Source organism: Pseudorca crassidens, chromosome 13, assembly GCF_039906515.1.
Source record: "Pseudorca crassidens isolate mPseCra1 chromosome 13, mPseCra1.hap1, whole genome shotgun sequence".
NCBI lineage: Eukaryota > Metazoa > Chordata > Mammalia > Artiodactyla > Delphinidae > Pseudorca > Pseudorca crassidens.
The window spans coordinates 40886708-40903072 of record NC_090308.1 but is presented as its reverse complement, the minus strand read 5'-3'; the positions used below and the strand labels follow the sequence as shown (position 1 = coordinate 40903072).

At 36.0% G+C, this 16365-nt stretch overlaps 1 protein-coding gene across 2 annotated transcripts in view; it reads right to left on the bottom strand.

The window, feature by feature from the left end:
- The window catches only part of MAN1A1 (mannosidase alpha class 1A member 1), a 173356-nt gene that overhangs the window by 99421 nt on the left and 57570 nt on the right, over positions 1 to 16365 (bottom strand). For both annotated transcript variants that reach the window (XM_067702249.1, XM_067702248.1), the window contains one exon: positions 12601 to 12681. In XM_067702249.1, the coding sequence (XP_067558350.1) occupies positions 12601 to 12681 (81 nt within the window). The remainder of the gene's footprint in view (positions 1 to 12600; positions 12682 to 16365) is intronic.

The following is a 16365-nucleotide window of genomic DNA, read 5'->3' as shown; positions in this document are numbered from 1 at the left end:
GCCACTGAGCCTGCGCGTCCGGAGCCTGTGCTCCGCAACGGGAGAGGCCACAAAAGTGAGAGGCCCGCGTACCGCAAAAAAAAAAAAAAAAAATTTAATGGTTGTACAACATGCCATTATGTGGGCATTCCATAACTTGCTCCACTATTCTTTTACTATTGGATATTTGAGATGTTTCTTCCTATTTACTGAGTATATAAAATATATTCAGTAATTGCGTTAGGCATAATATGATTACATTTTGGATTATTTCCTTTGGCTAGATTCCCCAATGCTGAATAACTAGAACTAAATGAATACCTTTATTAAGGATCTTCTTATATATATAGTACTTAATAGCTTTTCAAAGCAACTGTATTGAATTACATTCCCTTCAGCAATGTCTGCGCAAATTTTTGCCCTACTCTCACCAAACTGGGTATTAACATGGTTTTTAGTCTTTGCTAATTTGATAGGGAAGAGGGAGAGAAAGAAGTCAAAGTGTTGGTATTTTACTTTGAGTATTTATAAGGAGAGTCAGTGATTATTCTGCATCTGTCTGGACACGGGGATGGGGGGGAATACATTGAATGGATAAGTAAAACTAGTGGGAAGTGCACGCCAGGCAGTGGTGACATGAAACTGGTAATCCTTGAAAGTGTGGCAACTACCCATTTATCTGAGTACTAATTAAACCCCATTATTTAGGTAGCATCTTGAAATTCCACAATGGAAAAACTTCTGGAGGAATGCCAGGTCACTGGATCTAATCTTAGTTTAACCCAAGGCCCTGGTTTTGACTCTTGTCTTTTGACAACAGTTAACATAATGGAAGGAAAACATACTAGAAAATGGTTGACTGCAAATCCTTAATGACTATGAGAAGTAGATATATTAATCATTTTTTTGCAGTTACTATTATGATATATGACAATAAATATGAGCTTTCCTTCTCTTTGTCTAAGTGAGTAAAATATAAAAAGCAAGTAGGCAACTGGATTCCAAATTTTTATTCACAGTCAGGAGAAATTTATTAAAGTGCTTTTGTCATATGGTAGATTTATGAGCTTTTTCTAAGTTCTTTTTGGAATTTTCTAATTACATAAAAGCATTCCAATTGTATTGGTAAACCTTCATAATTTATGTCTATTAATAAAACCAAACTATTTTAATTTAATTTGAAATGACAATGTACTACCTTTTTCCTTCATATTTCTGTATCAGAAAATATGATTCAAAACTTGAAAATACTATTCTTTTTTCTAAATTGCATACATCTACATCATTCAGTGCTATCAATTACTACTGTCCTCAATATGCATTTTATTCTGATGAAGAGGGTGAGGGAATGAAGAATAAAAACACAGAGAAGGAAAATGAGAATGCTTGCAACTCAAAGAATTTGGAAAAATTCAAGGAAAATTTTGTTTTGGAAAAACACATGAATGTGATGAATAAATAATTTCAAATAATTTCAAAAATCTGTTATAAACTCATAAGTGTTAACATATCATAGTTTAGTTTTCAAATATCAGTTATTCTTTGTTGCTTAGGAAGTGGAAGATTTCATGGGTTATAGAAGATTGCAGCTAGCTCATTACATGAGGGTTAGATGTTGAACTGATGAGCAAGTAAATAAGAAAGAAAGACTGTGGTACTAACCCTGTTGGCTTTGGGAATAATATGTGGACAGGGTTATGGCGCAGACAGAGCAGGGCCTAATTCCAGTTCTACCAATTCCTATATGACTCAGGAATCAACCGGTCCGAGCTTCAGTGTAACTACAACACGGAGATTATGAAATCTCTCCAGTATTAATACTGTACACCTGGCACACAATAAACCCTCAAAAAATGGTCTTATCATCACCAATATCATCACCATCACATTCCTCCTCCTCTTCTTTGTCCCAAAGAAAAGAAAGAAATCTACCATAAACTCAGAACTCTTGGGTTCCTCTGTTTAGAATGTTATTTTCTCCAAATCTTCAATGGTGTTAGTCCAATCTGAGCACCCTAAATTCACCCTAAAGTAGTCCTCCTCTTCCTACCCCTCTCTCTGTCACTCTTTATCACATGATTGTATCGTATTTTCTTTACAGCACTTACTACTATCTGAAATTACACTGTGGACTTCTTTAATATTTTATCTCACTAGCATGTACATTTCATGAGAACAGAGACTTTGTCTAGTTTGTTCATCACTGAATCCTCCAGAGACAAGAACACAGCCTGGCACATAACAGATGCTCAAAATTACCATAGGTGGCACATAATATTTGCTGAATAAAGATGTGAATCATAAGCAACTAAACAGGTTAATAACTGCAAGCCTGACAAGATGATAGAGCTTTAAGGTCCACTATACCTAATTCTTCAGAGTTAAACTCTGGGTTAATATTATTCTAAGTCTAGTCATAATGCATTATATAGTCATAAAGATTAGATAGCAGGAACTCAACACACTGTCATACAGAGTGAAGTCAGAAAGAGGAAAACAAATACCGTATGCTAACGCACATATATGGAATCTAAAAGAATGGTACTGATGAACCTAGTGGCAGGGCAGGAATAAAGATGCAGACGTAGAGAACGGAATTGAGGACACAGTGGGGGAAGGGGAAGCTGGGACGAAATGAAAGAGTAGCATTGACATATATACACTACAAAATGTAAAATGGATGGCTAGTGGGAAGCTGCTGCATAGCACAGGGAGATCAGCTCGATGCTTTGTGATGACCTAGAGGGGTAGGATAGGGAGGGTGGGAGGGAGGCTTAAGAAGGAGGGGATATGGGGATATATGTATACATATAGCTGATTTACTTTGTTGTACAGCAGAAACTAACACAACATTGTGAAGCAGTTATACTCCAATAAAGATATTAAAAAAAAAAACACTCAACACACAGGCTACAGTTGTTATTTGAATTAACAGTTAAATCTAAATTGAATAATAAGTCTACTTTCTACCTGACTAGAGGAAGTGCATGACACAAGACTAAAGTAAGAAGCCACTATTTAATAATTTTAATACCAAGTTAGCTATAAGAATTGAAACACAGAAGTTAGCAGCAATTTATAAATTAGAGCAACTATCACGATTATTATATGAAGAACTTAAAAATATCTGTTAAAATAAGATTAAACAAATAAATGCATCAACCAAATGGGACTTATAAGACAAACGTGACAATCTCTTTTGCTTATCTGGTCTAACCCTAACCTTCTATCTAATGGCACAAATGAAAAACAAAAGTGTTTATAATAAAGAGCTGTGAAAAAATTCTTGTGTTCTATGCCCATATCATTGAACCTCTTGGATTTCCTCATTTTGCAGGACCCTGGAATTAGTCACTATTTGTACTGCTTCAGAGGAATGGGATACCTCAGATTAAAATAAAGATCAATTATTAAGTTAAAAACAAACATTACCCTCAAGGCTTAGGTCTACTTTATTATCAATGTAAAAGAATTTCCAGCTAAATTATAAGATGAACTTCCAAATGCAAAATTAATGGTTGTATATCCAGATATATCAACAGATCTCTCTCGGAGAAACACTTCATAATGTATCAGAAATGGCTTAAGTTACTAGAATAGTTAACCCTAAGATTTGTCAATGAACTATCTTCTAAAACGTTTTAAAGAAAAAAACTTTAAATACAAAAACTATAAATCTACATCATAAAATGGTAACACAGGAAAGCTTTGTAAATGAAATCTTTAGAAGACATACTTTAGAAGGCACCTACTATAGACTGAATGTTTCTGTCCTCCCAAAATTTATATGTGAAATGCTAATCCCCAATGTGATGATAATTTGGAGGTGGAGGCTTTCTGAGGTGTTTAGGTCATGAGGGTGGAGCCCCCATGAATGAAATTAGTGCCTTTATAAAAGATATCCTAGAGAGCTCTTTCACCCCTTCTGCCATGTGAGGACATTTAGAGAAGATGGACATCTATGCAACAAGAAGCTGGCCCTCACGAGACACCAAATCTTCTGGCACCTTAATCTTGGATTTCCCAGCCTCCACAGCTATGAGAAATAAATGTTCATTGTTTATAAACCACCCAGTCTATGGTATTCTACTATAGCATACAGCAGCTTGAACGGACTAAAGGAAATTCAAACCAAATTCACATCACTACAATCACATTTACTAAATTTACTGTAGATACAATTTCATCTAGTTATAGCTTAAAAGAAACAGCTCTGCATAGGTACATAGTTGCATTTAATCTAATTAGTTAACATGCATTTTGTTTACATTTCTACTGCCAACTCTAATCTGTACTGACTTCTTAAGGCTCTAGAGTCATGAATGTTTGTCCAACAATCATATATTTAAATTTCATACTGCATGAATATTTTTCTCTTTTTTGTTTAAACAGTAACCTTTGTTCAGTACATATTTTCATATGGATTTATGAATATTATGTAGTGTTTATATCTTAGAAAATTTTAAAATAATTCACTGAGGCTTGAAAGTTGTTTTTTTTTTAAGACCTATTTTTTTTTTCAATTAAAATATATTGCACAGTAAGCTATGCAGATAGCTTCTGGCAAAATCCCTCCTTAATCACTCAGTCTTGTGATGTTATCCTGGATTATGACATCACTCAAGGCTTCCCTATTTTTTAAATATCTTATTCATATATTCCACTATATAGCCTTAACTTCCAGAGCTTCTAGTCATCTGCTAAATTACTGCTACTTCTACTATCCTACTTCAACTAAACATCAGGCCATTTAACCAGTCCATTTTCTCTCTAACCATCACTCACCGGTTTTTTTTCATACTGTCTTATACTCATTCTTGGACTTTATGGTCTATAATTTTAATGAAACTTTTTGCCAATACCATAAAATCCATACCTTTTTTGGTGTCTCTGTCTCATCTGTCTAGCAAAACTCAGTGAAAACACACCAACTACCTTCTCCATGCTTGTATCTGAACTGCTGAGCACTACTGGAGAAAGAAATATCATACACCTGAGGATTGATGCCACCATGAATTCATGGTCACCCACGTAGATACTGTCCAGAAATTCTACCATGTATCTCTAGTCACAACCCTCTCTAGAATGACAATTTCAAATTATACACACTCATCTGAAATGTCTTTTCTCTCCCTGTGAACCTCAGCAGATGTCCTTGTCTGATGCTTCTTCATACAGTTAACAGGGGCCATCGCAGAGTAAACATCTCATATCTTTGCCACCAAATCTACCAAGTCACTGACATGTGTGCCCATTTTCTCCTCTACCCTCTCATACTGCAGTGGAGGAGGGACCACTCCCTAAGGCTATCTGTCCTCTGAATCCTACCCTCCCTTACCTTCTAAAAGACCTTCTCCTCTTCAATCAAAATCAATTTGGATTATATGCTATTATTCTACCAAAAGTACTTTCAGTAAAGTCATCCGTGACCTCCATATTGCTACGTCCAAAGATATTTTCAGTCCTTAAACATCTTGCCCTAGCAGCAACCTCTGACACAGCTGAATACTTCATCATTTTTCAAAATACTATTTTCCCTTTGCTTCTGTGATAATCACATTTATTAGTTTTCCTCCTACTTCTGGGATTACCACTTCTTAGTCTCCTTTTCTAGCTCCTTCCTCTCACCAATGCCGAAATGTTAAGGCTCCCTTTTTGCAATCTATATGCATTCTCAGCAGCCCCATTCCCTTCTATCCCTTCTATTAACATTTAGCTGTTGATGACTCATAAGTTCAAGCCTATAGCCTACTTCTGTCTTCTATGTTTGAGATCCCTAATGTCTGGTTGCTACTTGCTGTCTTGTAGCTAGACTGTCCAACTTTGAAGGCCAGCTCTGCTGCTTTGTATGCCGTTGGGTAAGTTACTTAACACTCAGTGCTCTGTCTTTCCCTATGTAAAATGAGGATAAAAACAATATCTACTCCTACTTTACAGGGTTGTTATAACATCTAAATGAATCAATATTTGTCAGTGGAGACTGTTTCTCTTGTTCACTGTTTCTGCAGCACCAAGTGCAGTCAGTGCTTCAGTGCAGGTATTCAATAAGCATATGCTGATCCACTAAATAAATGCACTTACCAGATGGTAAATTATCACAAATCTCAGGAATTTTCTACTAGTCCCATTAAATTTTAAGTTCCTTGCTATAGGTACCTCATGATACCTTCCTAAAGGACACTGCAATAATTTCAAAGAAAAAAAATATACAGAAATATTACTAGAAAAGTACAGCTTTTGTTTAAGTCACACACATACATACACACACAAATTTAGTATTAGAAATCTATGTCAATATGATTCAGACAATAAAAATGATTTAAGTATTGGTTTTAACAGACATTGTAAATTATGAAATGATTCACTAGAAATCTAAATATAAACATATTACCTCATCTTTTACATTAGGTTTTGCAAAACAACAAGTTCCTTGTCTGAGCAAACACTTAAAGAGGAAGTGGTTGGAGGAAAGGCACCAGGTCCACAACGTCTGCTCAACACAGCAGGGTGCCGCTGAAGAGCAGTGATTAGCTCCCCCACTAGACAACTGCAGTACTGATGACAGGCATTCCTTTTCTATAGCATAGTTTACCTGGGTTTCTCAACTATACTGTTTGAAATTTGGAGGGTTACAGGAGAAGTCTAGAATAGGAGATGTTTCTCACAGAAACAGAATTTTGTAGACAAGTGCTAGAAGAGTAGCCTTTTACTTGACAAGTCAGTGAATATGTTTCCTATCCCAAGGCATGACTCTCTAATTACTACCCTAGGGCCATAGTATGGAAGTCTTTTCCTTGTGGTGCAGACTAATTCTAGTTTGGGGACCCTTGAAAAAATTCCCCTCTTTTCACAAATTCCTATCTTCTGCTTCTCCTAGCAGCTGGGAAGCCTATACAGTTTAACCCAAGTCAGTGGCTACTGTGGCAGTCATTAGCACTATTTACTCCCAGGCGTGTGGTGGTAACACTGCATCCTGTCCCCCAACCCTTTAAATTACAGTGGCCATGTGACTTGCTTTCACCAATAAGATGAGAGCTGAAGTAACAAGTGTCTTTTCAATAGACATGTTAAAAGCCAGTGTGTGATTTTCCAGGTTTTCTTTTGTCACCTCAACACTCTGCCTCCTGCCTTGGCAAATGGAAATGACTCAGATGGCAGCTGCTGCACCAGTCTGGGCTCTGGAGGGAGGATGATGAGAAGCAGAGTTGTGGGCAGAGCATGCAGCATGGGCAAAGCATAAAGAGTGTGTAGAGCGTATTGTCTTAAACCATTGAGATTTTGAGGTTGTTACTGCATCATAATAGGTCTATTCTCACTGATATGAATTTGTAGTCCACTTACTATGTGCAAAGTACTGTGCTAAACTAAAAGGGATACACATATTTCATTAATAAACAAGTTAATTTTCTGAGTTTCCCTCTCCTTTAGGTGCCAAGCCCTCTCATTTGGTCTACCACATTTATCAGATGCAAATCTATACCAGCTTCTGCCACTTATACCTTAGCCATGAATAGGTTTTGGAGCTGAAATTCTTGGCAAACTGTAGAACTGCTTTCATGTATTACTGAGATAAAGTTCTTATGGCTAATAAAACTTCTGTGCTTCCAAAAACAATTATAAATACAGGATAGAGCTTTGTACAGAGTAAGACACATAGAAAACCTGAGTTACGGAGTAGGTATGATTTCTGTAATTCAATGTAGGCCAAAAAAAGGTAGCATTTTCATTTGACGAAAGTGTACATTATTTTAGAATCGATTCCATGTACTCCTAGATCCCTTTTAAAGTACAAAATAAACTTCCAATCTTAATAAAATATTCAACATGAGACAATTTAGCTCATTATCCACGGAAACAATTACAAATTTAAGCAAAATTACTGTAATCTAATATCATTTTGCTAAGTTAAACCTTTTAAAATGAAAATATTACCTATTCAGTTTATCATATTCCTTTATTTTATAAAGTTTCAATAATGAATGCTAAACAGTAAATTAATATCTAAAGTATATATAAGGATCATCACTAAACAAACTCTACAAAATTGATGTCCTGCACCCCAAACGTCTGAATCCTATTATGAGAAAAAAATAGATCTTTCTACCACTACACTCACATTCTCAATCTTATTTCTCTCCTCCCTACTCCACAATCCTACCCACTTCATGTTTTCCTCCTTGATATTTTAAAAATTAGAGGTATTAGCTACTTCTCTTTTTCAGTAAGTGCTTCAGCAATCTTTTGCAGTGGTGTGTCTGGAGCAGTGGATTTCTTTTGGTTAATTTGGGAAAACGTTCTTTTGCTGCCTTCGGAATGAAGGCTACCTTGGCAGAGTAAACTGATCTAATGTAAAAATCTATTATATGTGTTTCCCTTGGGTCAGATGCCCTTGGGTCTTGGGTCAGATGCCCTTGTTGCCTTTATTCAATGAAAGCTCATTCTTCAATCTTTTTAGCTTTGATGAGTTGACTTTTTCTAGTTCACATACTTAAAACATATTACTTGAATGTTTCCTTTGAGGATTAAATACCTTGTCAGTTCTAAATGTTCTCTCTCAATTTACAGAATAAAGTAGTTTTTCAAATCAGGAAAAGCTTTCCTAAGCAGTATTTTATTAAATTATCAGTTTCCATACAGCTTGTCTATTTCCTCTGACACCCTTATTCATCATAGTGGAATTATGTCTTTTTTTGACTCCCAAACATCTTTTATTCCTACCCTTCCAATAGGGCCTTCAATTTCCTATTCAGGAATTATCTATACTTGGTCCTCATGGGATACTGAATTCAAACCCTGTGGAACACTTTTTATCATATCCTCTCTTTCATTTCCTAAGATCCTTAAGGGACCACATTAAATAAAACTGCCAATTGACCTCTTTCTTCTGGAACTTTGTGTCTTGACAAGGGTAGGAAAAAATTAGTGCATGTTTATTAATTCTAGGGTGACCCAGAGAGATTGCTGAGTCATAGAGATCCTCTGTGGCAACTTGAGAGTGCTAGTTCCAATTTCTTCTTCAGCCTTCTCTATGAGTCTGTGGCATTACTATATCCCATTAAGTTTACTTTCTGCTCAATACAGCCACTGATTTCTGTTGTAAAGCAAATAATAATATGCGGTATAGTCATACATGCTATTTTCTACATGTATCATCTTCTCTTGAAATGTCTTGTTTTGCATTTGCCAATTTTCAATATCACTTTTGCTTTGGTTACTCTTATTCTACAGTAATATTTCCCAAAATTTGTTCTGGGAAACAATGTTTGTAACTCAGTGTTAGCAGATGTTACATTAAAAAAAAAGAGGGAGGTTATAGTTAAGTAAGTAAGGAAATACAGAGATAAAAAAAAATTAGTTTCTTTTTCTGTAAATTGTGAATTTCTAAGAAAGAATATAGGATGTAACTTTTTCCAAATTTATTTTTAGTATATATACAGATACAGATTTATCCTGCCATATCTAAAGAAACTAGTGGTCTGTAGAACATAATTTGGGTAATGATATTCTAGATGCTATTTACTATCTCCAATGAGGACTTTAGTTTCCGTTGAGCTTATAATAGAGCAATGCTATCTCTTTTATTTATTTTTATTACTGATCATTTAGTATTTGGTATTCATCTTATTTTTATCCCATCCGTTTGTAATTCTCGTGGTTATCTGCACTTTCTTATATAGACTCTGGAAATCTTGTGGCTCGGCTTTTTTAAAAAAAATAATACTACAAAATATTTTAACTGAGCTAGGGCATTTCAAGTTTTTGAATATGTCCCTGTAATCAAAGTATATGTCAACAGGTATTTCATGTTCCTATTGTTCTTTTCGTAGGTTTAGAGGTCCACTGACATTCTTGATTATTGTTCAGTGTTTCTAATTGTAATTTTCCTGAAGCAGGTAATGCAAGTCAGTGGTATTTCCTCTTCTGTTTTTGTAACATAAACGTAAGAATCTTGAACTTACATCAGTGTGGGCCTATATACTTCTGATGGTGATTTATAAGATGTTCTCAGAATACTCCTGGCCTCAGCGATGAAATGAGAATGTTAAATTATGGTGATTTAGTAGTCCCTCTATGAGATAATTTAAGAAGATGAATCTTCCTAGACTATCTTAATAATACCTTGATCTATAAAAGAGTGTGTAGCATAGAACTTTATCAACAATCTAAAACCAACTAATACATAATGTGGCCATGTTGATGTTCTTTCTATTAAACGAATGCCCAATTTTTCATTTTGATATGGAGACAAATAGATCAAGCTCAGACTTAGGGTAAAATAATTTTCCTTGATCACATTCCTGACAGCTAATTCTCTTGAATGCATTGGTCAAATGAAAGGCAACCATCAGTGATGAGGTAATAATTGGGGGGAAGAAACAGGAGATGATGGTAAAACAGTCTTATACTAATCGCTTCTCACTTGGCAATCCCACTTTAGAGGATAAATATATTTATTGGCTGATTATAGCTACATTATTCAAACTATAGGAATACTGGAAGCAACCCAACTGTCTAACGTTTAGGGAATAGTTAGCAAAAACTATGCTGAATCTTTAAGAACTAAAATTAAAAATGTATTCTATAGAAACAAAGAAAAGTATTGATATATAAGAAAGGAAATACCTAAGGTAACTTTTATCATAAAATTAAAATACAGAAAATATAGATATAATTAACACAATGAATGTTTTGCACAGGGATAAGGACAAAGCATATATACTAAAAGAATAATTATTTTCAATGGAGGTGTTTTTTGTGGTCCTTTTCTTACTAAAGTTAGCTAAGTAGAGAATTTAAAAATATCCTTACAGGGCTTTCCTGGTGGCGCAGCGGTTGAGAGTCCGCCTGCTGATGCAGGGGACGTGGGTTTGTGTCCTGGTCCAGGAGGATCCCACATGCCGCAGAGCGGCTGGGCCCGTGAGCCATGGCCACTGGGCCTGTGCGTCTGGAGCCTGTGCTCCGCAATGGGAGAGACCACAACAGTGAGAGGCCCGCGTACCGCAAAAAAAAAAAAAAAAAAAAAATCCTTACAATGTCTTAGGCAGATGATTTCATCTGTAGGCAAGCTGTATCTGTATAATATTTATATCAGTATATAAACATATATGTCTCCAGTAAGCATACACACATATAGAAACAAACACAGGTATATAAACTTAAGATACTGTCATGAGTAAAAAAGTATCCTAATCTACATGATGCATATTTAGAAGAAATACATAATTGTTTCTCTTTGCATGTTCCATTACCCTATCTGAGCCCAGATACAATGAAGTCCTTTTTCCTCCAAATTGTCTCACCCCACAGAAATGATGAAGGAAGTTAAAACCAAGGTCATCCTAAGTATGTCACGCCAAAAACAATGAGAATACACAGGCACTGGATACTCAAAGACATATATTCTAAAAGCAGAAACTTCTTTAGTAAAAAAACAGTAATTAATTTTAATTATGAGTTTTTAAAAATATGGATTCCCAGGCTTAGCGTTTAGAACATCCTACACCAAAATGAACAAATGAAGTTATGTGCAACTGGAAAAAGGGAAGAAGAGGGATAATGAAGAACAGGGTTTATCACAAACAGGACAGATACAGGGGAATATAGAAGCCATCTATACACTTTGAAAATCTCTATGGTAGAATAAAATCTAAAAAGAAGGAGAATGTTAAGATTGTACTGGCTGTTTTGTTATGACTAGGAAAGCATCTGAGAGACGAGAAACAAAGTAAAGTAGTCTTTCTCATTAAGCATATACTGCTGTGCTTAAATTTGTTTGAAGGAGCATAGAAATACACGAACTAGTACACTAGGTAAGATCCCCTCTTCCCCTCAGCCAGATTGCTCAGGCTAACACAAATCTGATTGATATGCAATTGAAATATGTGACTGTTTTTCCTGATGTCAGCTTTTAACACTGTTGAAATTAAAGGTGAGGTCCATTCAAATGACTCTTAGGTTGTTATTCATAAAGCTGTCCAAAACCTTTCAGGATAATAGCACCTGTGCTCTTCATGAGCATGATACAAAAATCCTTTCTTAATCTATTGATAAAAGGCAGCTAAATTAAAAATTCCTTCTTTGTTCTGAGCAGCGATAATTAAGCTCCAACCTAGGAGGAGCTACAAAGCACTCTATGTGGGGTTACTGGCCTACAGGACTTCTAACTGGGAAGCTGAGTATCTCACTCACCCCCTCAATTTCTTAAATACTCTAATTTTTATATCTCACTTGCCAAGCTTTATTTCCAAAAAGTTTTTATTAAGTTAATATTATACTAACATTAAAATATTTTTTAAAGAAAGAAATCCACAAACCTGCCACTATACTAAACTCTTTACTTTGTCCATAGGCATATATAATTTGTAGCTTTCATCACACCATACATAACATAATGGAGCCAGCCTTTTTTAAAGGCACTGCCTAACATTTCCTGACAACATGCTCTGTCAGACTTTCCCAGTGTGCTCATTTAATTAATACTTATTATAAGAAATTCAGTATATGCTAGAGGCCCATCAAAACGTGAAAATTTAATGGATACCATAAAAAGCATACTTTGCTTGGAGAATATCATTTTAAGACACTTCATAATTCCCATTTATATGCCACTTTTCATCTTACCTCTTCTCCAGACAGGTAGTAAGCTGAGATTAGTCCACCGACAAAGCGTATATTTACTTCAAAAACAGAAACTTCAGCATTCTGTGGAAACAAAATAAAGGAGGTTCATATATAAATGGTAGTACACAATTGAGAAAAATATCACCGTGATAAAGTGCACGAAATATTTAAATTTTGTTCAATCCTATATGCTTGCCCAGAGAAATTTATACACAAGAGGGAAAAGCCCTCCCTTCTAACAGTGTCAAAACACATGTAAATAGATCAAAAAATTTTGAGTCTTAAAATAACAATTATAAAAATATTTATAAAATGAAGTTATTTCCTCCCTCTATTCAACACTAGATACAATACTCAATATTCTTTGTGCAGATGCGACAGGCCCAGGACATTCTATTTTTCTATTCTGTGTTCTTTTATTTCATTCATTTGCCTGTTTTTCTTCCCGAAAGACCATTCAGAGTCTTCACACTTTTGCTGGTAGTTCAACATTATTCAAGAATTCTTCCCACACCATTTTAAAGTAGCACAGCTAGAATGTAAATAGGATTTGAAGCTGGAGTGACTTGGGTTCTAGTGCTGGTTCCCAAATGTTCTGTCTGTGGTCTGGGATGATCACATTTCTCTGAGAAGAAATTTTATCTTTGCATAAAGGAGATTATAATAATATATGTTGTACCTTGTTAAAACAGCTCTTATATACATCAATGATAGCTTGCTTTTATTATTATTTACAAAACTCTATATCCTGTGCTAATCTCTACATGGACTATGTCATTTAGTCCTATATCAACTGTGTGAAATAATTACTATTCTTACATCCATTTTACAAATGGAGAAACTGAGATTTATAGTGGTTACTACGACTTTCTTAAGGTCAGACAACTAATAAGTGGTTGAGGGCTTCCCTGGTGGCGCAGTGGTTGAGAGTCCGCCTGCTGATGCAGGGGACGCAGGTTCGTGCCCCGGTCCGGGAAGATCCCACATGCCACGGAGTGGCTGGGCCCGTGAGCCATGGCCGCTGAGCCTGTGTGTCCGGAGCCTGTGCTCCGCAACAGGAGAGGCCACAACAGTGAGAGGCCCGCATACCGCAAAAAAAAAAAAAAAATAAGTGGTTGATTCAGGATTTAAACTTGACTACTCTGATTCCTGGTTTAGAGCTGTGATCCTGACTCCTATATCACCTCACATGATAACACGTCAAGTATCTTTATTAATGGTCATATAATTGTGGCACATAGTTAGTAATTATTGCCAATACTTTTATTATTTTACAATATTTGATTACTACATGGATCTGTCCTACATTCTATTACTAGATAATTTAGCACAGCTAACCTACAATAGATGGTAGGTACACTTTGTTACTGAACCAAACTTGGGTCCACTTGCCCACACACACTAAAGCCAATCTACTGACACCATGTTGTGTGTGGTAAAGGAGAGTACAACGTTTACTGTAGGGCACTAAGCAACAAGAATGAGCAGCACGTGCTCAAAAGACCGGAACTCTCAATGGCTTTCAGGGGAGGGGTTTTAAAGGCAGTGTGAGGGAGGGGCTGCAGGGTGTGTGATCAGCTCGTGCACCATTCTCGGATTGGTTGGCATCAAGGTGAAATTTCAAGCGTCATCAACCTTCTGGTTTCAAATGGTCTAGGGTCTATGTGCTTGTGGTCAGCAGTTTTCATCTGGTGTGGGCCTGCTTCCTGTAAAAAGAACATAGGAATGTGTGCCAGGCCTTTATGTATATCTTTCAGGGGACTGGGAACTCGGTGATTCTGCGATGTGGCGGATTTATAGTCTAACCTGTTACCAGCTTCCTGGCCCAACAGCTATTCTTTGTTTCTACATCTTCATATTTCCTGATCATTAACTCTTCAGCCAGCCTTTTGAGACTCAGGGGAGGCCTAGAAGACTAAAGAAAAAGCCTTTTGCTTCAGAGGATAGGGACACAGGGGCTTGTGTATGGTTTTAGCTTCAAGCTTTTGTTAGCTTCTTTTCATGTTTGTTAGGCCTACCCAGTAACTGTTCACTTTTGCCTGGTGTCAAACAATTCGCTGAAATCACAGGGGCTAACAGCAAACTAATATATGGAGTCACATATCCAGCAGATCAGCTTAGTCACAATCATCTGAGATATTATTTCCTTTAACTAACAGTTATTAAGCAACTACTATGTGTCAGGCACTGTCCTAGGTTCTAGGGACATGGCAATGAAGACTCATAAGGTCCTCAAATTCATGGAGTCTACATTTTAGTGGGCGAAAACAATTCCAGAAGAAAAAAAAGAGGTATATTTTCTTTAATTTCCACATGCTTTCTCTAAAAAGGTATAAGGATCTAACAAATTAAAGCTAAGTAATTGCTTAAGTTAAAAAAATTTTTCAAAAAATTTCTTGCAAAAGGAAGTCATGAATATTACTTGGGAGAGACACATACTAGGCCAGACTTAGGCAAAAGCATCATAATATAAGACTCTGGTGAGTTTGTTCAATTGTATTTCATAATTTGTAATATGCACCTAATACAATTGGATTAAAGTACTTTACATGGGAAAAATTTATCTGTGATGTGTATTACTCTGAATGAGTATTACATAAATATTGGTAAAAGCTTTAATATTCCACAAAATTACTGATAAGGAAAGAGAAAGCGAATCGTTAATTTGTTTTGGCTCACACAGCTATACTTCTTATGTCTAAAGGTAACAATGTCTAATAATAAAATCTAATAAATAAACCCCTCAAATCCCATCATTCTCAATTTGTACTTGTGTTTTTCAGTTTTTAAACCTAAGAATAGTCCTCCACGTTTCTGCCTACTAAGTCTGTTAAGATGATTTTATATTCTTATACTAGCTTTGGCTTCATTTGATACACATTCATTCTCTTTTCCTCCTATGAAAATTTTGGATAATCAGGACTTTTATATAAACATCTGATGAAAATTACTGCATGGTAGAAGATTGAGCCATGTCAAACACCATCATAAATACATCTTCAGCAAGACATCAGTCACCTACTGGGTACAACCAGTTATTGATCCAGCAATGTATTCTAGAACCTAAATTCTATCTATCTTCCACTGTCTGTAAGATACTGAGAGACGGTTTTGCAAAGTGCCACGCTCAAGGTCAGTGCTCTGTCTTTTGAATTTCTCGGATCTAACGGTTTGGTGAGCCTATCCAAGAAGCAAATCTGGCTTGTTAGTGAATCCATACAGGTTCCCAGTTACTTGTGTTCTTGTCTTTCAAGATCTCGCTCAGGAAGTCACATCACCATTAGTTGTATTCAACAGTCATCATATCTACCTTCTTTTGAAAACCAAAATTACATTTGAATTCCCAGCATATAATATTTTCTACTTTTTTTTTCCCAAAGTTAAATCTAAATTATTTAGAAACCTTAATTTGAGAGCTCTTAACATTTTGGGTTATATTATGTTTTAGGTCAGCAGACTGAAATTTATACACTTCAGGTCACTCTTTACAGATCCTTTGATGAAAAACACTAAGAAGATAAAAACATAAATTGGCTGGCTCGACTGCGGGCAGCAGACTATCAAAACATTACCTTAGAGTCAGAAAGACCTGGGACTGAAGGTTGGTTCAGAAGCCCACTGAGTGCAAGATCCCAGGCAAGTCACATATTCTCTCTGAGCCTTGGTTTTCTCATTTGTAAAAAGGGACAGTGCATTTCGTACAAGGCGCTACAAGTCCATGAATGTAAAGCACCATGCACAATGCCTGCCACAGGTAAAGTACTC